This window comes from Sinocyclocheilus grahami, unplaced genomic scaffold (assembly GCF_001515645.1).
Source record: "Sinocyclocheilus grahami isolate Dianchi unplaced genomic scaffold, SAMN03320097.WGS_v1.1 scaffold533.1, whole genome shotgun sequence".
NCBI lineage: Eukaryota > Metazoa > Chordata > Actinopteri > Cypriniformes > Cyprinidae > Sinocyclocheilus > Sinocyclocheilus grahami.
In genome coordinates this window covers 810,424-835,709 of record NW_015505712.1, presented here as the reverse complement: position 1 = coordinate 835,709, position 25,286 = coordinate 810,424, and the positions used below count along the sequence as shown (strand labels likewise).

The 25,286-nt window shown below is 35.5% G+C and overlaps 1 protein-coding gene across 2 annotated transcripts in view; it reads right to left on the bottom strand.

Moving 5' to 3' along the window:
- LOC107555391 (transforming growth factor beta receptor type 3-like) overlaps positions 1 to 25,286 on the bottom strand; it is a 140,008-nt gene that overhangs the window by 14,575 nt on the left and 100,147 nt on the right. Inside the window, exons 5-13 of one of the 2 annotated variants that reach the window (XM_016238168.1) lie at positions 16,445 to 16,628; positions 12,570 to 12,732; positions 11,177 to 11,324; positions 7,416 to 7,605; positions 6,819 to 6,924; positions 6,226 to 6,412; positions 5,323 to 5,478; positions 4,288 to 4,434; positions 3,903 to 4,085 (exon numbers count right to left, since the gene is read on the bottom strand). In XM_016238168.1, coding sequence (XP_016093654.1) covers positions 3,903 to 4,085; positions 4,288 to 4,434; positions 5,323 to 5,478; positions 6,226 to 6,412; positions 6,819 to 6,924; positions 7,416 to 7,605; positions 11,177 to 11,324; positions 12,570 to 12,732; positions 16,445 to 16,628 — 1,464 coding nt within the window. Of the gene's footprint in view, positions 1 to 3,902; positions 4,086 to 4,287; positions 4,435 to 5,322; positions 5,479 to 6,225; positions 6,519 to 6,818; positions 6,925 to 7,409; positions 7,606 to 11,176; positions 11,325 to 12,569; positions 12,733 to 16,444; positions 16,629 to 25,286 lie in introns of both variants that reach the window. The other variant, XM_016238169.1, reaches the window with a different exon arrangement.

Sequence of the window (25,286 nt, the reverse complement as noted above, 5' to 3'; positions counted from 1 at the left end):
AGAGTGGTTATGGTTCCAAGAATCACAAATTCTGACATCAGATTTCTGTGCCTCAAATAAATCTTCAAGGATCATTCAGTGGTAAAAGTTTGGTCATCTGACAGATGACAGATAAGAGCTGCCACAAAAAAACACTGCATTCCATTTCCTCAACAGAGCTGTGCCAAAGAGGTGTCATACTCTGGAGAGTGGCCGAATCATTTCAGGTAGGCAGACGATGATCCTCAAACAGTAATGCGTAAGATCCATACATAGCATGCATTTTTAGTGACAACAGACTGTCACACAGATAAGAGCTGCCACAAAAAAACACTGCATTCCATTTCCTCAACAGAGCTGTGCCAAAGAGGTGTCATACTCTGGAGAGTGGCCGAATCATTTCAGGTAGGCAGACGATGATCCTCAAACATAGCATGCATTTTTAGTGACAACAGACTGTCACACACACACACACACACACACAAACACCACAAAAATGACTTGCTACATTTCTGAAGTAGCTTTGTGTGATTGTGTGCATTTAAGTAATTTTCTACTCAAAATCTTGCAACACATGAGCAACATAAGGGGGAACCAGTAGTATCAACTGAATATTCAGATGCATAATAAAGATATGAGGCAGAGGGCAATAATTTAAACTTCAGTATTTATGCCGTACAAAGTTATTGCATGGTTCCAAAAGACTTGAATTTACAGTCACTGATCACTGTCTAAAATTGGAAAAGCTGGAATCTACATCTGGAACAACGTAAGTGAATAAGTGTTATCAGACTTTTTATTACTGCATTAACTCTTTGACACATGTTGTTAATGTAGGGTGATGCATGCTTCACCCTACACTGTTGCATTAGTTATATGTATAGATGTTTTTTCAGTTACACATTTGTCTTTTTGTGGTTTGAGAGCTTGACTAAAGTTCATGTTGAATATAGGAAAATGTATATGACACCCTTTCTTTTTTTAAAACCACTTCGTTCATTCTTTAAAGCTGCAGTCCGTAAGTTTTGCCTCTTTGTCGCCATCTCTGTTTGAGAACTGCAATTGCAGATATTTGTGGAATTATCTTCTTTGCGTGGGTTGTGCACCGGCACGGCTCCAGCATGGGTGAATCTAATGTTTTGAGGAGTATGTGTGGCTACACCGCACCAGTTTGGATACTGTACTTCGGAATCAAAGATTCTAGCCTACGTCTTGGAAGTATGACCCAAACAAGAATTTTCACCATATATTGTCATCTGAACAAGAAACAAGTCTGCCACTTTTGTTCTGACCAACTGAGGAGAAAAGCAATACAATAAATCGTGCTACCAATGGTGATTAAATCTAACGATTGGTTAGCTCATATCACATCAATCCATGCAAATTATTATTATTGTTACTTTGTTCTCAAATTGTTAATGTTAATAACATCAGCATTGGGTGACTATGTGTATGTAGTGTCTATTAGTGGTACATGTAGATTTTAATTTCTGTACAGTCTAATCTCTAATTGTCATACCTTTTGAATTTCATATAAAGAAACTCTTTTAACCCAAAAAGCAAATTATTCTTCTCTTTAAAATACAAATCTTGTGTAATCCCACGCACATTTAAAACTGGAATATAATCTAATTTCAGTTTCATTAACACATAATCCTCTCTGGATTACGATTCGTCATCAAAATGATAAATGTAATTATTCCAGCTGCTGTGAGAAAAGGCTATAAACGATCCGCAGGATCCTCACATGCGATATAGCCTACTATCTGGGATGCCTTCTTTATGTTTACAGACGTGACGTAATGACGTGGCGGCATGCTTGAATTTCCCGCAAATTCCTACCAGTACCACTCAAATTAGAAAACGATATTATAAGATTACCGTTGTAAATCGGGCTAAATTAAGGAGTTTTTTTCAAGTTTTGAACACTGGCTGGTACTTGCTCAAAAATTTTATAATTTTTAAATAAAAAAGGACTGCAGCTTTAAGTAAACCCACTGTACAGTGGTTAGATTCACTGTTTTGTGACAAGCTTAAGAATATATCATTAGCTATGTCTCCATCCAAAGTTGCGAATTTTACTTATGCACAAAAATTGGAATATCACATAAAACATTCGCAAATAAAGCACCGTTTTCATCCAGTGAGATGAAGAAATCATCCCTTCCTGATAAACTGGTGCCAAATATCACTAAGAAAAAGGTAATATGCTGCAGTAGGAGGCTGCAGTTTCATACATAAATTACTTGAGCCTCAGAGCGCGCAAACGAAATGCAATTAAAACAGTAATGTTCTCTTGCTTTCGAAGGCGGATGCATGCTGTTTGGGAATGCAGTCATGAAAGACAGTTCTTGAAGGTAATTATACCGAACCACTTTGACTACAGACTTTGGCTTAAGCATTTAAGAATGAGCAAAACAACATTTCAGATGCTGTGCAGCGAGATCGGTTAGTCCAGTTATGCCATCCCATAGACAAAAGTCACTTTACTCTGTTAATGCACATCAAGGAATTTATTCTGTAAATGCGTTTCCACCTAGTTTTTGCGGATGTTTTCTTATCAAATAAAAAAACTATCCAACTCAGTTGAGCGCATACGTTTTTTATGCACATTTTTTGAATTTATGCGCATTCTTTGGTGTTTCCATTCAGCGTTTGCTGTAATGCAATATTTCAAAATGTGCATGAAAATAGGTGGATGGAAACATAGCTATTAATAATTTTTTTACTTGTTTTAGGTATAAACTCACTAAAAACAAGCGTTTAACAAATTAGTAATTAAAAACCTTATTGCATATTGTTGAAAAGCTTTGTGATCTACCGTCTGATTGAATGGTATAAATCAATACATCAAAAGCAACGATCAGCACTGATCTGTTATTTTCATTTGGCATATGAGCTGGAACATCAGTGGACATATATAATGAAAGACTATAACCCTGAAAGAAAGAGAGTTATAAACACAAAATGGGGACCTGAGCATTCCACTCTGAGATCAAATATTGTCTGCCTTCCCCTCTTGAAACCCCACTGATTAATGACAAAATGACATGAGCCCAGACCAGACAAAATGGACACACAGCAGACTCCTGACTTCTTTCACAGTGATAGACAGAGAGAGATCTATACACACACTCTCACAAATTCAGGACAATGTCTGATCAGACACACAGACACCAGGCGCTTATGGTATTAGAAACATGAAACCATACACAATGAGAACCACACATTATGGTTAAAGGGTAAAAGCAGACCTTGTATATCAAGAGCATTTGGCAGTGACTATATTTGTGTATATGGTTTCTCATTCAATTATTAAATTAGATTCCTAATATGGTTACAGAACTGGAAATAGTTTTATTGAACCCCAAAGGAATCTTTTCCATCATAACGCACATACAGAATATTTGTATTACACAATGTAATGCCCCACGGATTCCACATATACACTTCTGTTCAAATGTTTGTGGTTAGAAAGAAACGGTACCTTTTATTTAACAAGGATGCATTAAACTAATCAAAAGAGACAGCAAATGTTTGTTTTACTTTCTATTCAATTCAGTAAAGAATTCTGAATAAGTTTCCACAAAAATATTACGCAGAACAACTGTTTTCAATTTTGATAATAATAAGAGCACCAAAGAAGATTTCTTAAGTAATATCACAATATTACTGTTGTTTTTAATGCATTTCTGATCAAATATGTGGCTTTGATGAGCATAAGAGACTTTTTTTTTTAAACATTAAAATAGCTTACCGACGCCAACATTTTGAACAGTAGTGTACATGTAGGTTTTCATCTCTAAAACACTTCTGTGTTTAGGAAGTATGTGAGTGTGATGAGTCAACAAGCCAGGAATGTGATCTTAATCGATCAGAATCCAGCATTCAACTGTGGTATATGAATATATATATATGCTTACCTCCACATAGATGGGCCTGTTCTCAGTGATGGTGAGGAAGGACTGAGCGCTTGGGTAGTGAAACGGATTGTTATACAGTTCCATGTTGAAGGTAACATTGTCTAGAGAGTCTACAATGAAATCATCTGATCCGATACCACTGTCAACCGGGGTGTCCTGGTTTTTACGGTATGTGCAGTTAAACTAAGGACAGGGAAACAGAGTTGGAAAATATTAATATGCATGGAAAATATTACAAAATGTAGTAAATTTGACTTATTTCTTCATCACATAAATGCAGTAGGAGAAAAACAGACTCAAAAAAATTCATTTTATATATACATTTTTGAGTGAACTAATCTTGCAGTACCATTTATGAATACTACATGACATGTAAATATCATACCAAGATAGTTGCACGATGTCCGTTTTCAGGTGAAATTCTTTCTGTCACATCCAGATCTCCTGGTATTACAACATCTCCTAACTCCAGATCTTCATATTCAAAGGGCCAGCCGCTTCCATCCTTCTGTTCTGATTGGCTAATAACAATCTGTCAATCACAGACACACTTAGTTCATGACTTCTCAATAATAAGTCAACGTAAACCCAACAATTTCCTAACAATCGTACAATTGCCTCTATAAATCTCTCCTTCGACATGACATTGCTTCACTCTGTTGCTTAGCACAGATACAGTCAAAGATAATCGAAATGCATACTTGCCAAAGGTCTGCCGAAACAGATGAGAAAGCTGGATTTAATACATGGGAATGCACAATTTCAGCAATGCGACTCCCAAGGCAGATGAACAAAAAAAAAACATCTCAGTTCTTCTCATCGGAAAAAACACGACAATCCATTCACATTATAGTATGAGAATCACCTCCCTATGTGAGCTCAGAAGAGTTTGTGGGTTCAAAGGTGAAAGAGTCCTGTGAACATTGTCTAATGGGTTCAAAGGTGAAAGAGTCCTGTGAACATTGTCTAATGAAGGTGAAATTGATGCACACAAGACTTGCCAATTTGTCATAGGATTGTCATTGCAACAACAACCTCCTTTGATGCTTTCTGGATCTTTCTCTGTGAGCCAGTACTGTGCTCTGACCATATGGGTCACATCGTTTTAATTGCCCTTGAGGATTAGAGTTCACAGTAAAGGATAAATATTTGGGAGGTCGCCCAGTTTTTTTAATGGGTTATGGGCTAAATGTGTTGTTAGGAATTTCCGCTAGAAATTATCATAGAAGATCAGTGTGGAAGTGAATCATCCCTTTTGGGTGAAAACACACTTATAGGACCAATAAACAGAGAAATCAGATATAGCGTGTTGGAGGGGACATTGACCCTGAATACCCACATGCATCAGACAAAGCAACGCAAACAAGGACTAGATTTCACAGTCTGATACTATTGATTGCATATTTGCTTTAGTACTCACTGAATTGATATAAAGGACCACTGGGCTGGGGTGGGAGGGAATTTTGGTGGTTTGGCAGCCAGACAGGGGCGTCTCCAGTATATAGTGGGTGTTGTTGGAGGTTGCTTTGCATTGGGAGTCCTGAAGAGTGATATTGGGTTTTCCATACCCATTGGCCTGTGAGGACAAAAATCTCAACCTTTGACAACATATACAACATATATTGCTGCGTAAATCTGAAATCCATTGCGTGTTTCAGTTTCTGAAAGTAACAAACAAGACTTGCAAGCCGGCCTAACTCTGCTCAAAAGCATTTTGATTGTAGAATGAGGGTTTTTTCATCCTCTGAAGTGGTCTATTACACTACTCTTTGGTTTCTTACATCATTGCATACGGCCCACACATTCTGGGAATATTCACACTGCATCAGCTTGAGGGAAAACAAGGTGTCTCTCACGCACCATTTCTGCACTTCTTTAACCTTTTTATATTGTTCTTACCAGTGCTAGAGAAGCTACTTCGAAACTATAGCTTATCTAAAGTAGTTTAATAATACTTAAGCTACAAGTTTAAACAAGTACAGTAGTTAGCTACATTTCAAGCTACCCTACTAATAAAGCAACAAAAGAATAGAAATGCATCAAAAGTGTTTAAATATTCAAACATGCCCTTCAAAGTTTTAGGTTAAGGGGTTTGTTTGTTTTGTTTGTTTGCTTGCTTTTTAAAAAATTAATACTTAAATTTAGCATGAATGCATTAAACTAATCAGACGTGACAGCAAAGATCTTGGGATTGTTACAAAAAAAAAATCTATGTGAGCTAATGAAAAATGTAGTAGTAGTAGTCCCACTACTTTTAGTTAGTTACTCCGCAATACTCATTCTTACATCTCAATATTTGTGCTTAGGTTATGTTTCCTGTTACCTGTAGAGTTTCCTTGTCGATGCTGACCACCATTTTGTTCTTCTCACACTGCACACTGAATCCTACATTCGAAGCCCCCTGCTGCTCCTCGGGACCCCCAGCCTGATGATCACGCTCCTCAAGAGACGGGGTTAGAGGTGGGAATGACAGGCCCTGGTCCGTGGATGGCAGGAAGGGAAAAGGGAACCTGTTCCGTGCAGGGGAATCCCGGGCGCTGGGCTTAGGAAGTGGGTTGGTATTGCGGAGAATGGACAACTCTGGTGGGAACATTCCCTCATCCATGTTCCCTAGATCTGGAAGTGACAGCAGTTGAGATTGAAAAATCACTCTGATTGACAGCTTCTTGTTGTTAATGCAAATGCAAGGAAATCACACACAAAGCAAACACAGTAATAACCAACTCACATTAGCTTGTGAAATGTATAGTTATTTTTATCAATGCTGATTTTTTTCTTCAGAGAATTTAGTATTTTTATCTTGTTTTCCCGTACAAATTAATATTATGAGATACATTTACTTAAAAACCAACATATTAACAATTGTTCTTGATTCAGGTTTTATATTCCGTGGATGGCAGGAAGGGAAAAGGGAACCTGTTCCGTGCAGGGGAATCCCGGGCGCTGGGCTTAGGAAGTGGGTTGGTACTGCGGAGAATGGACAACTCTGGTGGGAACATTCCCTCATCCATGTTCCCTAGATCTGGAAGTGACAGCAGTTGAGATTGAAAAATCACTCTGATTGACAACTTCTTGTTGTTAATGCAAATGCAAGGAAATCACACACAAAGCAAACACAGTAATAACCAACTCACATTAGCTTGTGAAATGTATAGTTATTTTTATCAATGCTGATTTTTTTCTTCAGAGAATTTAGTATTTTTATCTTGTTTTCCCGTACAAATTAATATTATGAGATACATTTACTTAAAAACCAACATATTAACAATTGTTCTTGATTCAGGTTTTATATGTCTATAGGAAAATAGCTTTTTTATTAAGCATTTTGCAGTTGTTTTAACACTAGCATTTTAATTTGGTGTTGTGTTACTGAAATCTGAATGTTACTGAAATTATTTTTTTGCAGTGTATTCAATTAATTAGGTTTATTTATAATTAAGACTTATTTACTAATTTAGCATAATGTAACTATTTTGAGTTTAGACTTTTCATATCTTCAGTTACTGCTCTTGCCTTGTTCTCTGAGGCGCAATTTGAAGTGGTTGGCAACAGGGGTGTTGGTGTAGGAAGTGACGGGTTTGAATCCATTTTCCTCTGCCCACTGGATGAGAGCCTGAGATCCTGCGGGCAGCTTCTGTTTCACCGTCTTTGACACCGGCACCAGCCTTTCTGTGTCTTCACTCAGGCTGACAGTATCTGACGTCTGAGAAGGACAGAGGGGAAGAACAAAATAACACGCATTCACTTCACATGCAGAAACATAAAGGAATACAGTCAGAAGTGTTCATTCTTTGAGTCCAGTTCAACTCCAAATTAGTTTTTCTGAGACACATTTCACAACTCTTAAAACAATAAGCCAAAGTTGTTCTTGATTTCATTAACATACAGTATTCTGATCTAATACCTTATCGTATGATCCAAAATTAACATTCGCTAAGCCCCAAATGGAAGTAAAGAAACGTTGGCCAGAAAAGATATTGCAACATAATGCATGTTTTAAATCAAATTGCAAGAATGGTAAGACTTAAAAAAAAACACGTCAGTGCTCAAATGCAAAACAATGCTTACATTGTCAGTGTAAATTTTATCATCAGAACTAATTCCTAATTCTTTTTTTTATGTTGAATATTTTGATTTAATATTGAAAGGGAAAAATCAGAAAATAGTGTATTTTTAAATTTTTCAAAAACAAGAATTTGGCTTGATTTTTCTTAAGGTTAAAGGCTTAGAAAATGGATAAAAACATTCAAGCTGTCAATAATTCTGTTTCCAATGTTAAATCAAAAATTAATGAACGCAATGTACTTGGATGCATATGTCTGAGCTTATAGTTAAAAATATGCAATATTAAAATATTAAATTGTCATATCGATGCAATTAAAAAAAATATATATGCAAAACCGTTTTTTTTATTTTTATCACACGACATTGGTCCTTATTGCAAAACTTTTGGACCATCCTCATTACATATATATCTGTAGTTTCGACAAAGTGAGTCATGCTGCTGTTGATCTATGACCAATTTAACAGGTTCAGTTTGATTGTGGTTTGAGATGCGTCAAATTACATAGGAATGATATGTTAGCTTCTCTTTGTTCTTTGTTGGGTGTGAAGGGCAGATAGTCCTCATTCCCAGCCGTGTTTCCCACACCAGGCTGGACAATGAGCTCGAGCCGATCTGCCAACAGTAGCAGGGCTTTGATTTTACAAGGCTGTGGATCGTATCACATGCATACCTTACATTCTCCCATGCTCTAAAACACTGAAACTGATTCACTTGGACACAGACATGTTCAATCAAACTAATTTATGGAGACAGATGCTTTTCACACTATCTTAGACATTCACATAAAAATTCTCTAATGAACTTTGTGACTGCCAATGCCAACTACCATAGCATAATGTAGGAACACTGTACCCCAATAGTTTAATTCCAAAATTCTGTGAAATACTGTGTTAACTTTTGAGTCTTGGAGCATGTCTCAATTTCTTTAACTTCAACTGCTGCCAATTAAAAATATAAACATTCTTATATAAAAACTGCTGTTGTCTACTGTACTGTTTTGGTTTCTGTCTTTGTATATTCAATGAGAGATCAGTATGTGAAATAATCACACTGTACTTGTATATAAAGTACTTTTCTCTACATTACTCTTTTCCAGTTCAGAAATGCATCCATAAAATATCATATAAACACCTTAAAACTCTTAAAAGTAATGTGACTTGTTATAATGACACTGCAGATTTTTTCTAGTAAGCAGCACATAAAAACGCACAAATATTTAGCATTAAATTACACAGTGTGCGCAATCGCTTTCCAAGAGCAGTGCAGTGACAGTTTCAGTGGTGTGTCTTGTGCTGCGCTATCTGAAACCAGCAGCCAGACGCTCCCATAATTCATATTCTGAAGTGCCAGGCCAACACTACAATAAAAACACTCCAAAGGCTCTGGCTGAAGAAAAACTCACTACACTCCTCTTTCTGTTATTACTCCATTTCATGACAGGCCTCCAGATCTAACAGTCATTGGATCAACTTGCTATCTTTTGCTCATTCTTTTGACACAGAGAAAAAATATTGTATATAGTTTACTTACCAACTATTAAAAAAAAGATTGATTTTGATATAGATTTTTTGACAGTAAAGACGTAATGTTACAACCCTGAAAAAAAAAAACTAAATTGTGGTTTTCAGACTTCACTAAGCAACACAGACATATTAGAATGTGATAATAACAAGAAAGCCTTTTTGAAAATAAGAATGTTTTTTCAAAAACATAAAGAAAAATCTGTATATAACAGTAGTATTTATCTGATCCTTTTCTTAATTTAATTATTGCATAAAATGCAATCTTTAAACAGTATATTTGTTTTAAACTTCCACTAAACTTTCTTTAAACATTATAAATTAGTATGTAAAGCAACAATGGAAAAAAAAATAGTCATGAGGGATTTGCTGTCTTTGCATTTACATTATATATTTTGCATGTAGCCAGTAATTGAGAAATCATACCACAATGTCCAGTTTGCCGATGACGCTGTGGGCTTTGATTACCCAATTCACTGACTTCTCACATTTCAGAAGCAACATTACGTCACGATGGAGCGGGGCGTCACCATCCAGCGGCCTTAAATCCACAATCACATCCACCTGGAATGCACTACTCAGAGAGAAGGAGAGAGAGTGGCAATGGAAGAAAGGCCATAAGAATCTTGGAAAAATGAATCTTCATTTTTAACATGTTTTCTGTGTCTCGCCAATTGATTAAAAATCTGGACCGCTTCCTAGAAAACAAAGCTGGACACATGTGAAACAGACCACATAACGCAATGCTGGGATCCATCATGATGCTTGCATATCTTCAAATCTGTTTTTCATTTTTGAGTCACTATTAGGCAATAGTGAGTGATATTGGCGGGGGCGGAGAGAGTTCTACCCGGCAAAGAGTTTCCCAAAATCAACAATACCCTAGTTCCTGCCTATTTCCAAATAAACTTTACAGAACCGGAGGAAACACAATGACAACCTAAAATGACAAATACAAAGCGACTTGCACGCACATTTACACAAGAAAGCAAACACACCCACCCATGAGCGCCCACATACACACCATGGTATACTAAACACAGAAACACATTTATGCATAGTATGTACTTCTTTTATGTGAAATTGATGTCTGGAAAGGCCTTCAGGTGTCTTTCAACAGCAGATTAAATCATATACGCTACCATTCAAAAGTTAGGGGTTAGTAAGGTTTTTGTTCATGATTTTGAAATATGTCTCTTATGCTCGATCAACTTGCTATCTTTTGCTCATTCTTTTGACACAGAGAAAAAATATTGTATATAGTTTACTTACCAACTATTAAAAAAAAGATTGATTTTGATATAGATTTTTTGACAGTAAAGACGTAATGTTACAACCCTGAAAAAAAAAAACTAAATTGTGGTTTTCAGACTTCACTAAGCAACACAGACATATTAGAATGTGATAATAACAAGAAAGCCTTTTTGAAAATAAGAATGTTTTTTCAAAAACATAAAGAAAAATCTGTATATAACAGTAGTATTTATCTGATCCTTTTCTTAATTTAATTATTGCATAAAATGCAATCTTTAAACAGTATATTTGTTTTAAACTTCCACTAAACTTTCTTTAAACATTATAAATTAGTATGTAAAGCAACAATGGAAAAAAAAATAGTCATGAGGGATTTGCTGTCTTTGCATTTACATTATATATTTTGCATGTAGCCAGTAATTGAGAAATCATACCACAATGTCCAGTTTGCCGATGACGCTGTGGGCTTTGATTACCCAATTCACTGACTTCTCACATTTCAGAAGCAACATTACGTCACGATGGAGCGGGGCGTCACCATCCAGCGGCCTTAAATCCACAATCACATCCACCTGGAATGCACTACTCAGAGAGAAGGAGAGAGAGTGGCAATGGAAGAAAGGCCATAAGAATCTTGGAAAAATGAATCTTCATTTTTAACATGTTTTCTGTGTCTCGCCAATTGATTAAAAATCTGGACCGCTTCCTAGAAAACAAAGCTGGACACATGTGAAACAGACCACATAACGCAATGCTGGGATCCATCATGATGCTTGCATATCTTTAGATCTGTTTTTCATTTTTTGAGTCACTATTAGGCAATAGTGAGTGATATTGGCGGGGGCGGAGAGAGTTCTACCCGGCAAAGAGTTTCCCAAAATCAACAATACCCTAGTTCCTGCCTATTTCCAAATAAACTTTACAGAACCGGAGGAAACACAATGACAACCTAAAATGACAAATACAAAGCGACTTGCACGCACATTTACACAAGAAAGCAAACACACCCACCCATGAGCGCCCACATACACACCATGGTATACTAAACACAGAAACACATTTATGCATAGTATGTACTTCTTTTATGTGAAATTGATGTCTGGAAAGGCCTTCAGGTGTCTTTCAACAGCAGATTAAATCATATACGCTACCATTCAAAAGTTAGGGGTTAGTAAGGTTTTTGTTCATGATTTTGAAAGATGTCTCTTATGCTCAAAATGCAATAAAAACAGTAATATTGTGAAATATTATTACAATTTAAAATAACCCGTTTCTAAAATTTTATTTATTTCTGTGATGGCAAAGCTGAAGTTTTCACCGATTTTTTTTTAAGGTTGCTTTGATGAATAGAAAGTTTACGTTTAATTTTTGGACCAATGCAAACGTTTCCATCACGTTTTCCATCACTCAATTGAATGCATCTTTGCTGAATAAAAGTATTAATTTCTCGCAGACAATAATACTGACCCCACATTTTTGAATGGTAGTGTAAATTAATTGTATTTCTCTGTATTTAATACGAACAAAATGCATATTCTTTGCTCTTCATTTTGTTGTGCAAGCACTAAAAAGCTAAGAAAATAATATGAAAGTGCAAAAGACAGCGATTTTACTTGTGTTTCAAACTGTTGGTGTAATTACAGCTTCTAAGCTTCCAAAATTAGTACAAACTTCTAAGAATAACCTGAACATTATATTCACTTTACTCTGCAGGAGCTGTATTACAGAAACTTCTTAGTTTATTCCTGACATAAGATTTAAGAAGAAGAAAATGTTTGGATATTTTTGTAACACAAAAGGAATGCAGTTCAACGGTCTTCTCCTCACCTGCTGGAGTTTGGTGCCTGGAGCTCAATGATGTGGACCTCCTGGTCGTGATCAGGACCTGAGAGAACACACCCTGTGGATGGCTGGGGCTGGATGTAGCTTGCCAGGTAGTTTAGAGACAGGAATTTGTTATCGATCTTACAGGTCTCGGAGAAGACGGGGTCTGAAACAAATATGAGATACGTTTAGGCTAAGGGCTAGAAATTTTGAGGACCCAGACCCTGTTTGACACATTCACCACATTCACCAACAGTTAGTTACAGTCCTATAATCTTATATTTAGTATAATAGCACTGGAACATTTCACTGTTTGTATCACTTGGCTTGTCTGTATTTGCTGTGTGCCAGACCACAGCACAAGAGCAGGAATGGAAACAGAGTGAAGTTTGTGGGTTTTTTCATAGTGGACAAACTATTTTCAGTGACCACTTGTGATGCCCATACCTTAAAAGCAGGTTGGCCAAATGCCGATATGATTGATCCGATATCACCGATAACACTTTTTTGGTTTGAGGAGCGATAAATTATAAAAAATATACTGTGAAATATTATTACAATTTAAACAGTTTTCTAACAGTTTGTAAAATGTAAATAGTTTTCTATTTTATTATTAATGTATTAATAAAAATATGTAATATATTCTTATACTTAATTTGAAAATATTTTGCTCAATATTTTAAGTTGAAAACAGTTGTGCTGTTTTTTTATTTAAGAAAAAGGATTTAAAAAATCCAAAAGAACAGCATTTATTTTAAATAGAAAATACATTTTTTTTTAAAACTGTTCTCACAGTCACTTTTAATCAATTTAATGCATCCTTTCTGAATAAAAGTATTAATTTCTTTCAAACATACAAACAAATAAATAAATTCAAATCTTACTGATTCAAAACTTTTGATCCAAAAATGGATTGTACATAGACATGCTAAAATGAATAATAACAACAACAGTTGTGCTGTTTTTTTATTTAAGAAAAAGGATTTAAAAAATCCAAAAGAACAGCATTTATTTTAAATAGAAAATACATTTTTTTTTTAAACTGTTCTCACAGTCACTTTTAATCAATTCAATGCATCCTTTCTGAATAAAAGTATTAATTTCTTTCAAACATACAAACAAATAAATAAATTCAAATCTTACTGATTCAAAACTTTTGATCCAAAAATGGATTGTACATAGACATGCTAAAATGAATAATAACAACAATAATAATAATAATAATAATTTTTTCAACATTTAATTAAAACAACAATGACGATATTCTCACAAAATGGCCAAATATTGGCAGATTAATCCCTTATAAATTCTTATTAATCAGTGAAAACACAGTACTCTGACTGACTTGTCCTGTTGCAGAAAAAAAAAATTGTTCTGTGCAAAAAATTAAATATTAAAAAAAAAAAAAAAAAAATTCCCAAAAAATAAAAAAAAAAAAAAAAAAAAAAAAAAAAATCCTCTCGGCTCTTGAACACTGTTTTCTTTGCTCCTCCACAAAAGAGATAATGGCTCTTCTCTTTGCCCCAGAGAAACAGAAGACAGATGCTTCCTTATTTGGCCATTATGCTTTTGGACAAAGCGCAAGGGTGACGAGTGTGAACTCATCATGAAAAGGTTGGCATCTCATACTCTCAGCTCTTCCTGGCTCTTTGAGGTACTGGGGGAAAGAGGGTTGCCTGTTCTCTGCAGCAAACAGATCGGAAGCATGTCCGCTCTCATGCAGAGCTACAAAGGGTAGAGATAGAGTAGAAGGCCAGAACTCTCCTGTAGAGGTAAACACAGACTTTTGAGTCGCTGCCAAACCACAAACTCAAAATGACACGTGGCCAAATGTTTTACGGGCCTGACCGAAACAGGCTCAGAGACTGGAAAAGTGTACTTTGAACGATGCAGTCATTACTTTCTTCTAGTACTTGAAACTTATGTTCTTTTACGGACTGAAAAATGAGCAGCAGCAGTTTAACCGGGCAACCTGACTGCAGAGAGATGCTGAAGTCAGATGTGTTGCTGGTTTGGTCTTAGAACTCAGCAGGGGAAACACGATGGAGCCCTGGGTGAAACACACAGCCGGATCTGTCCTTTTTTTCTTTCTTCAAACGAGTCCTGCGGCTCCCTGCGCTAATGGCGCGTATTTTGCAAGTATCTGTTTCTACTTTCTCACTTTCATGCCCTCAACAAGTAAACAACAACATCTATTTGAATGTGGCAGCCATGTCTGACTCAAACATCATATCAAAGTCCAACAGTCGGTTTCAAGTTAAATTCCCCCAAACCATTTCCTTTGAGAATAAGCCAATTTCCCCCCTACGGCTCATGTCATCGGGCAGATGGCTAAGGTACTTTGCCATCTTGCAGGGCTTCCTGGCACTGCTATAAATTTGGACTTTCTGTTTTGGGCTCTATTTTCTTTTATGCTTGTTCTATACCTTCCCTGCCAAACTTTCCCTTTACACATTCCCTTTTTCCTCTCAGTCTGCTATTCTTCCTCATCCTTCTCTTTTTAAAAGGGCTGTTGTGAAAGGCTTCAGGTTTGGCAAAGGGCCTGTACGCACAAGCTGGCGGTTAAGAGTTTTCGCCTGAAACTCTTCCCGTATGTTTACTTGGTCTTTCCATCAATTCTCCATCACTTGGTTGCTTATGAGTCTGACAGAAAAGAAGGGAGTGACACGCAAGCAAATCAACTGATACAAATGAGAGGCAGAGAGAAAACCTGACAGTTAAAAAGCCCACAGATTTTGCCATGTTGTTTTTAAATGAAACTGAATGTTGCCCAGTGGAAATCAGAATGACTTGAGGTGGCTTCATTGGTATTTGTGTTATTACCCATGGGTTTGGTAACTAAACACAGTCAATAGGCACCATTGAGAGTGAATTAGCATGTGCTGGGCCATGATTGAAGTTCAAAGGCAGCTAAAAACAAATAATTTTCTTAATCAGTATTTGATTTGAAGTAATCAGCTTGATTTTCAAATAAAAACATCCTTAAAGCAAAATAAATGTACTAATTACTTTAGAAATGTTATTGTTTACCAAGTGGAAAACTGTCTTTGGCACAACAAACATTTATTAAAGAGCAAATAAATATTTTATATTAGTGCTGTCAAATGATTAATCGCGATTAATCACATCCAAAATAAAAGTTTTTGTTCACATAATATATGTATGTGTACTGTGTATTATATATATATTATATATTATATATATGTACATATATAAATACACACACACATACAGTATATATTTTGAAAATATTTACATGTATGTTTATATTATATATAAATATTTTTAATATATAAACAGCACTTTTTTCTTAAATATATACATGCATGTGTGTGTATTTATATATACATAAATATAAACAGTACACTCATATATGTTATATAAACAAAACCTTTTATTTTGGATGTGATTAATCATAATTAATCGTTTGACAGCACTATTCTATATATAAAAATATCTTATTTTATATTATATAATCATTAAATATATATATATATATATATATTTTAGATATTTATATATCTAATAGAATAAAACAATATATATAACCATAATGTTCTGAACAAATTAAATTAAGTTTATTTTTACATTTTGAATTACATTTATTTTTCTTAATTATTATTGTTTTTAAATAAATATAAGAAATTTGGTGTGATAAGAAAAACATTTCAAGTTATAGTCACTGTAAAGTCTTACTATATTTAGCTTCAATTATTTGCATTTAAGCTTTTTTTTTTTTTTTTTACAAAAAAGACCAAAATACTGATTTGAAACTTTGTCATGAAAGTATATTAATAATAATTATAAAAACGTTTTGAGCAACACGTACCTAAAAAGGGAATTCTAAAATGCTTTAGATATAAATATAATTTACATACCCTCTCCAACCTTGATGTAAACGTCGTGGGCCATCTTGAGCTCGCTAAAAGAGGTAACTGCACGATAGCGTTGATGAGCCCAAGAAAGCAGGTGCTCATTGCCATGAGGAAGACTTTCCACCTTCACCTCACATGACTCAGAGAAATTTCCTGCCTCAAAGTGCACTTCAGATCCCTCTGCAACCTAAGAATTCAACAAAAAAAAGCCGTTAACATTTTCTACAACAGAGTTGTTAAATTCTTGATTCTGATTGGTTGATTGATACATTTTCAATAACTAAACAGCTATGTAGTAGTTCCAGGTTTAATAACTGCCAGTTCCATATTACTTTGACACAGTAGCTTCTGAATTAGTAATGGAAATGTTTTACAATTGTATTACAAAGAGAAATTGTCAGATTTTTGCTGCCTGAGCCACCCTAGCGTACAATACAAACCCCTTTTGTTAACTTGTGGAGTGTTTTTTCCCCTTGACAGTTCAAGAGACAAAGATCTCTCTGTTGATGAAGACAGGCCCATAAAACTCAAAGCTGTATTGATATGCACATCCCATTTTACAGCGAGAAGGTCTGAAGTAATAAAATTTAAGGGCAAAACTATAGATTATGAGAGGAAAGGAAAAAGAGTATCAAAACAGGCCTTTCCAAAATGAAACCTTCCACACGATCTTTGCCAAAACACATCTTTAACACTCTGCCCTGATAGTTTTTTGAAACCTTCTTTGAATGTGTGCTCCATATTTTCACACACGGTCCTCTTACACAATAAGGTGTCTGCTTTCCAGTGTTTATATAACACACTGCTGTGCATAATAGGAGACGGGCAGGAGGTTCTTTTGGATGGACGGCACACGGCTGAGATTAGCCTTATAGACAACATATGTACACACTTTCATACATGCACACCATCAAAGTCAGACTTTAAGGGGATCAAATACTTCATGTCAAGCAGTATGCAGCATTTAGACTCTGCAAATGTGCACAGAATACTACATTTGCCAAAATATGCAGTATACACATTGATAACGCTGCACAAAACACTATCGCACAATGCACTCTTTCATTTCCATTTTCCTTTTTTATATTCATTCAATCCTATTCATTAGTTAAAGTATACTGGTATTACATTCCAAATATGAGCTTAATGTGTAGCAGACAGTGATTGTTTACATGCAGACCTTTTGCCCATGTGAATACATTAAATCTGACTGCAGATTGCAAACATACTGTTTATATATACAGAGATGTGCATCACATGTATTACAAAAAACATTTTTGTGCATGCGAAGAGCAGCATTTATGCTGGGAAATGCAAGCAGCTGGCTAAAGAAGTTAGTCATGAGAAAACCAATAGTAACTTTTCAAGAATTTGAACTCTCAAAATGATTTTTTCCATCAATAACTAGACATGGAAAAAAGTATGTAGCAAAGATTGGTGGGAGAGAGACGTCCTGCTGTAATTTAGAGTTTGAGAATTATAGGATAAGGAGTTCAATATAGGAATTCATTTTTGTGCTATGTGACTTTAATAAAGAAAGCACAGCCCCTGTAGAAAATGCAATAATGTTGAATTTTGATATGTATAAAAACACTGCACTATGTATGTATGCAAGTGTTATAAATAAGGTGAAAACAGTTAAATTTAAAGGTTTACATGACAATTATTCATCAATCATTTAAAATATGCACCTTCCAAATATGCATTTTCTATGGAAGCCCATTTCCAACACTGAATAAAAAATTTAAAAAACTCGAGATAAAAACTCGCAATTCTGACTTTTTTTCTCGCAATTGCGAGTTTATATCTTGTGGTAATATCTTTTTTTCTCGCAATTCTGATATAAACTCACAATTGCGAGTTAAAGTCCAATTTTGAGGGGGGAAAAAAGACTGATATGTTCTCAGAATTGCGAGTTTATATCTCACAATTCTGAGAAAAAAAGTCCGAATTGCGAGAGAAACAGTCAGAATTGTGAGTTTATATCTCGCAGTTCTGACTCTATTTCTCAGAATTGCGACTTTATGTCTCGCAATTGCGAGTTTATATCACGCAATTCTGACTTAATTTCTCAGAATTGCGCGTTTATAAAAAAGTCCGAATTGCGAGAGAAACAGTCAGAATTGTGAGTTTATATCTCGCAGTTCTGACTCTATTTCTCAGAATTGCGACTTTATGTCTCGCAATTGCGAGTTTATATCACGCAATTCTGACTTAATTTCTCAGAATTGCGCGTTTATATCTCTCAATTATGACTTTTTAACTCGCAATTGTGAGTTTATATCTCACAATTCTGAGAAAAAAAGTCAGAATTGTGAGATAAAAAGTCGCAATTACCTCTTTTATTTTTTATTCAGTGGCGGAAACGGGCTTCCATAATTTTCTATGCATTACATTAAAATTTTCATTTTCGACAGAGATCAGTTTACTTTTTTAACTGTGTTTTCATTTTAGTACTTTTCGTTGTATTTGAGCTATCATTTTGATTACAAAAAGATCATTATTCTACATGTAAACATAGTTAGACAGAGAGCAAGCGAGAGCAGTGTTAGTGTAGTAGTGTACAGGAAGAATAACACAGCATGTACACTTCACAGCTGTCATAGCAGCTCACAACTGAGGAGTCCTGTCAGCATAAGCACTGCTGTGTACTTGCGCCAGCTAACCTTTCATCCAGAATACTCTAACTATGTGTTACGTGCTTGATTTCCTTCAAATGCTATGTTTAAAGAATGAGATGCAAATTATAGCAATTACAGAGAGTTTAATGAGAGCAAAAGATCAAAGTAGGTAAAAAGGTAAGAGGTAGGTAAGAAAAGGTGTGTGTTTGTTTAATTTAATAGTTGTGCATATGCTCTTGTAAATGTATGAAGCATTGTGTTGTGAGTTTCTCTGCATGTCGTCTTGCTTGACTAGGGCGGGCTTTGCTCTGAAAGTCCTCCCTTTTGGCTCCAAATGGACCTTGGGTCCACATGCTCCATTTCAGAGAGATAAACATTCACATATGTTGAAAAACTCGCCGTACAGCTCCACACAGCCAAGCACACGGTCTAGACAGCCCAGACTCTTTACATTTCCATGCTTTTTCCACTCATTTCTCTCTCTCATTCTCCCAAAGGTGTTCTTTCTGTGCTCAGCCGGCCCCGTGCTGGCAAACCCAATTAAACCATTACATCACACCACAGCGCTGATGGACCCCATACGAGCTGCGCAGAGAGCCAGACAGCCAATCTGAACTACAGCCAGGGTCCTGTGTACTATTGTGCAGTGACAGACAGAAGAGGTGTAGTAATGGAGAGGGAGAGATAAAGAGAGGTATATGACATGCTGAAGGAGCTGAGATCTGTCCCGGTGCACGACCCAGTACCAGGATGAACATCTGCTCAACCTCTGGACGGCTCTCCAGGCAAACACCCAATCCTTGCCAGCAGTGATAAATTTCAAAAAGAAAAAGAAAAAAGCATGAGAAAGGCATAGAGGCCGTCGAAGAATTTAGGACTGAGGTTGAAGGTTATTTTTAGGGTTCCTCTGTACTGTAGACAGTGTGTTGAACTGTGCAGTTTTCCTGTTAAAGGAATATTTAGGGTTCAATACGTTAAGTTCAGTCAATAGCATTTGTGGCCTAATGATGATTATAATAAAACAACATAATAATAATTTCAACACATTATTTGTTTATTATTAGAATTTTATTTATATATTTATTTATTTTAAATAATAATTTTTGTTTTATTTTTAGAATTAGATTTTTAGATATTTTTATTACTTTAACATTTAGTTTTTAAATACATTTAATACATTTTAAAAAGTTATTTATTCATGTGATGGCAAAGCTGAATTTTCATGCTCAAGAAAAAGGTATTATTTTACTTATTATGTTCTGCTTTTTTATTATTTTATTCATTTATCTTTTTTTTTGGAAACCCTGAATTTTTCAAGATTTTTTGATTAATAGAAAGTTCAAAGAACAGCATTTATTTGAATAAATGCTTTTATATGTCTTATATATATGTATTTTGATCAATTTAACGCATTAATGCAATGATTAAATAGTTAATTAATTAATTAATTTATTTATTTATTTTTTAAGCCTATTGACCCTAAACTTTACACAGAAAAAGAAAAAAAAAAATCACACTAATGTCATCATGTTAACATGCATATTGTTTAAATTTTGTGGCTATACTACTGAAACAGTGAATATTATGTTTTACTTTTTTAGGCACATTTGCTTCAGTTGAAAGTGTCTCAGATCTGTTTGCATTGTTATTTATTTATTCATTCATTTTCATAGAGGGACAATCGAAAATATTTTTTTGCGATAAACACTAGCTACAGTACAAATGCTGTTGATTTAATTTACTTGAAAAATGCCTTGAAAGGGATGACTAAACTCTGCAGGAAAGTAGATCTCGCGAGCCAGATTTGAGGATCACTGGTTTAAATACTACCTGAGAAGGACGCACAATGTACATTTTGAAAGAAATATCTGTAGTAATAATGACTTCAGAGTGAGAGGTAAGTAAAAGCACAGGTAACTGTGAGATTATGTACATAGACTTTTGTAAACAAAACTAAAACAGAGAGCAATTAAAAGGCAGGCTTATTTTCAACAGTGTGTCTCATGAGTGATGTGGTAAGCGTCAGTAAAGTGAGGTTAGTGTGTGCTGAAAGTTGCAGCCACCTTTATTGAGCATAATTAGTAGTGTGTGTTAACAGCAGAATCTCTCCGTGGGAGGCAGTTACCTCAGACTGTAAACCCTCATCCCAATCCCAAAAGTCAATTCTTATTTCTGTATATTTATGAAACAGGGTCCAGGGTAAATAAGAAAAAAACATAATTAGATTATGGTTATATTTGTTATTCCTATAAGCCTTTTTCATCAGAGCATCTCAAAGGTAACTTCTGCTTTTAATTGAAATAATAAAATTATTAAATAAAATATTAATTTATATAAAACATTACAATACAGATTTAAACTTTCCGTTTTTGCATATTAGCAAAGCATACAAAATATATTAATTTAAAAATATTTTAAAAATTAATACATTAAATGTTCTCAGGAGTGATTATGCAGAAAGTTCTTAAATGGAGATGGTTTGGGTGTTTACAATTTACAAACTGTTAACATGGTCCCTTACTTAGAAATCAAAATTAAAATCAAAAACATCTAAATTAAATGGTAAGAACAAATGTATGCATGTATGCGCCTGTTTAAAAGATAAACTCTGCAGGAAAGTAGATCTCGCGAGCCAGATTTGAGGATCACTGGTTTAAATACTACCTGAGAAGGACGCACAATGTACATTTTGAAAGAAATATCTGTAGTAATAATGACTTCAGAGTGAGAGGTAAGTAAAAGCACAGGTAACTGTGAGATTATGTACATAGACTTTTGTAAACAAAACTAAAACAGAGAGCAATTAAAAGGCAGGCTTATTTTCAACAGTGTGTCTCATGAGTGATGTGGTAAGCGTCAGTAAAGTGAGGTTAGTGTGTGCTGAAAGTTGCAGCCACCTTTATTGAGCATAATTAGTAGTGTGTGTTAACAGCAGAATCTCTCCGTGGGAGGCAGTTACCTCAGACTGTAAACCCTCATCCCAATCCCAAAAGTCAATTCTTATTTCTGTATATTTATGAAACAGGGTCCAGGGTAAATAAGAAAACAACATAATTAGATTATGGTTATATTTGTTATTCCTATAAGCCTTTTTCATCAGAGCATCTCAAAGGTAACTTCTGCTTTTAATTGAAATAATAAAATTATTAAATAAAATATTAATTTATATAAAACATTACAATACAGATTTAAACTTTCCGTTTTTGCATATTAGCAAAGCATACAAAATATATTAATTTAAAAATATTTTAAAAATTAATACATTAAATGTTCTCAGGAGTGATTATGCAGAAAGTTCTTAAATGGAGATGGTTTGGGTGTATACAATTTACAAACTGTTAACATGGTCCCTTACTTAGAAATCAAAATTAAAATCAAAAACATCTAAATTAAACGGTAAGAACAAATGTATGCATGTATGCGCCTGTTTAAAAGCCATTTTAGCATGAAAAACTTTTCTGTTAATATAAGTAAGAACATTTTAGTGAGTGGCACTGCTCAGCTTTGCTCCATATCTATCCAATAAAGATACAAAAAGACTAAGAAAAATTCTGTCCACTGAACAGTGTCTGTATTGGAGCAGAGTCTGATTTGAGAAGAATGGCATTTCCCTCAGTGTCTTGAGTGTCGTTGCTTCTCAGTCCTGCTCTTCTCACTCTCACAAGAACCCGTCTGGAACATTTCAGCAGGCTTAGCCCTGCATAAATCTTCCTGTTTATGCCTTATCTGTCTGTAAACAGGTCCAGACTGGAGCTTAGCCCTGGGTTAGCTCAGCGATATGAGCTAATGTCCATGCTCTGCTCTCAGGAGTCTGAGTCTGAGTCTGTGTTGAGGCTCACGGGAACTCTGAAAGCCCCTGTGAGGTAACCTGATGGATTCAGAAATGTCCTACAGAGCTGCTGAGTCTTACACAGCCCAACTAAATATCACATCATCCAGCCAAACCAAAATGTTTTATCTACTTCTGCTGAGAAAGCAAGAACAGCCTGACATCTGGCATTTGCTGATCCAAAGGTTTGAAAAATTGGGTTATGAAATTTTACACCTCACTGCTGCCATGGTTTTTACACTGGTTTTGTAATGCTACCTACTGTACATTTACGCCTCAGCCAAAGAAGGCAATATTTGCACAGTTTCCATCACACCTGTGTCCTCAGAATGTCTCAGATTAACATCTGTTTTCCACCTAGTACCCTGCATGCTTCCTAAAAGCATATTTCACTGGATTTCCTGCACCTTCTGCCTATCAACATCTACATATTACAACCATATGTTGAGAATAAGAAAAGATGACGTGCCAAATGGTTTATATCAATTATAAGCGCACACTAATCTCACTATGAAACGCCCTCTTCTTGAGAAAGCACAAATATCTGTAGTAGTTGATGAAGTGTTTGAAACAGACGTGAGAGTAAAGAGATGCAACGTGAGCTTCAGGGAAAAAAAAAAAAAAAACGGGCCATGACGTGCTGAAGAGATGAAGGCGGTAAATACATTTGTGGGTGATTTGTTCCGCTCACTCCAGAAAGCTAATCAAGTTCCTGGCAAAATTCCACGGCCATGTTCCTGTGAACTGGAGAGAGAGACTGCCGTGGAACAAACAACACCATCTGTCTGCAAGCGCCACAGAAGAGCGTTCCTGCAGATCAACCTCCATCGCAAAACCAATATTGGTCCCGTAATGGTTTCAATTAAAAATCAGAGGGAGAGGGAGACTGTTTTTGCTAACCTCCCAAGGCAATGAAACTCAGGAAAACAGCCACTTGGCAAATACAGAAAGAGCAACAAATTTACAACAGCCAAACTTTTTAAAATGTTGCGCCATCATTTCATAAACATCTGCCAGATCGAACACAGTCCCCAATTTAACAAGACCCTGCTGAAGATCACAGTTTAGACCAGAAAGAATTTCCAGGCGGATTAGTGCTGGTTTGATGCTGGTCTAGTCTGTGGATCATAGTAGCCTTGTTTACCACGATAAGATTACATCAGCCATCCGTATGCTAGTTTAGAACTAACTTTGTACACCATTTGTTAAGGCAGAATAAAGCTATTAGGTTGCAAGCTCTCCGTAAATGAACATGTAGTTGCGTAGTATGACGTTAACAAAGTTCAACTATGTTAGTGGCGCGAAGTGCTCCTTTAACGTTAAAACCAGGCTAAGATGTAACTTACGCACAGCTGGTGCAACCGGCCCAAGAAAAAAATGTGTCAACAAAGCTTGGCCATGAAGTTGCTTGACCAAGAATGTTATAAGTGTATTGAAGATACCAATATCCCATGCTGATCACCAGCAATGAAAGTACAACATACGCCAACTGTTCTGGTCTCCTTCAGACAAGAACAATATTTGTTTCAAGATGATTCTGATATACAAGCATTCACCCATGTCCCCCTTCAGGCTCTTTCACGACTGGCGGTAAATTGGCAATGGCGTCAGAGGGATTGTGTTTTACAATGAGATGTTTGGATTTCTGAGCTTTTGTTTTAGGGCCGGGTGATGTATACAAAGCAGCCAAAACCAGCTTTCTGCTCAGACTCCAGGACTCCCATCTGCCTCTTTGGACCTCCAAGTGCTGGAACCAGAAAACAAGGGTTGGCAGGGCTTATCCACAGACAACCAGCCTTATAAAGCCATTATTCAACTGTAAAAATGTGCGGCCAACTTTGAGGGCCAGAGACGTAGAAACCTGGTTGCAGGGTCAATGAAAAATAAAGAGAAGAAAAAATCTTTTCAAAATAGAGTTGTGCCAGGTTCTTAGAAAAAGTACTCTTTGTATTCATGTGGGTTTTGATAAAATGTTCTGCTATTTTCATCAAAAGTTTAAATGTCATGTAGTGTAACCATCAAGTGCAATAATATATTTCCTTTTCATCTCACATCTTGTTTTTTTTCTTCTTTTTTTGTTTTTAAATATATTTTTCACTTCAACACAATGACAAACTTTTCACAAGCTATTCACTTTCTTTCTTTGAATGAGCTTGTTTTTTTTTGCAGCATGCATGACTTTACTGAATTTCAAATTTAGAAATTAAAAACAGGTTTACTAATGTCATTGTATGATTGATTTTTTTTTTTTCAGATTCAAACAGAAAATGAGCTCATGTCATTGACCCTGAAGTAGCTGAGCTGAATTAGTTGGTTTGATTTGTGCCTAGACATGAGCAGATGTAAGCCCTCTACTTCTTCTCCAGCCATGTTTGTAAGTTTTAAACAAAATCGC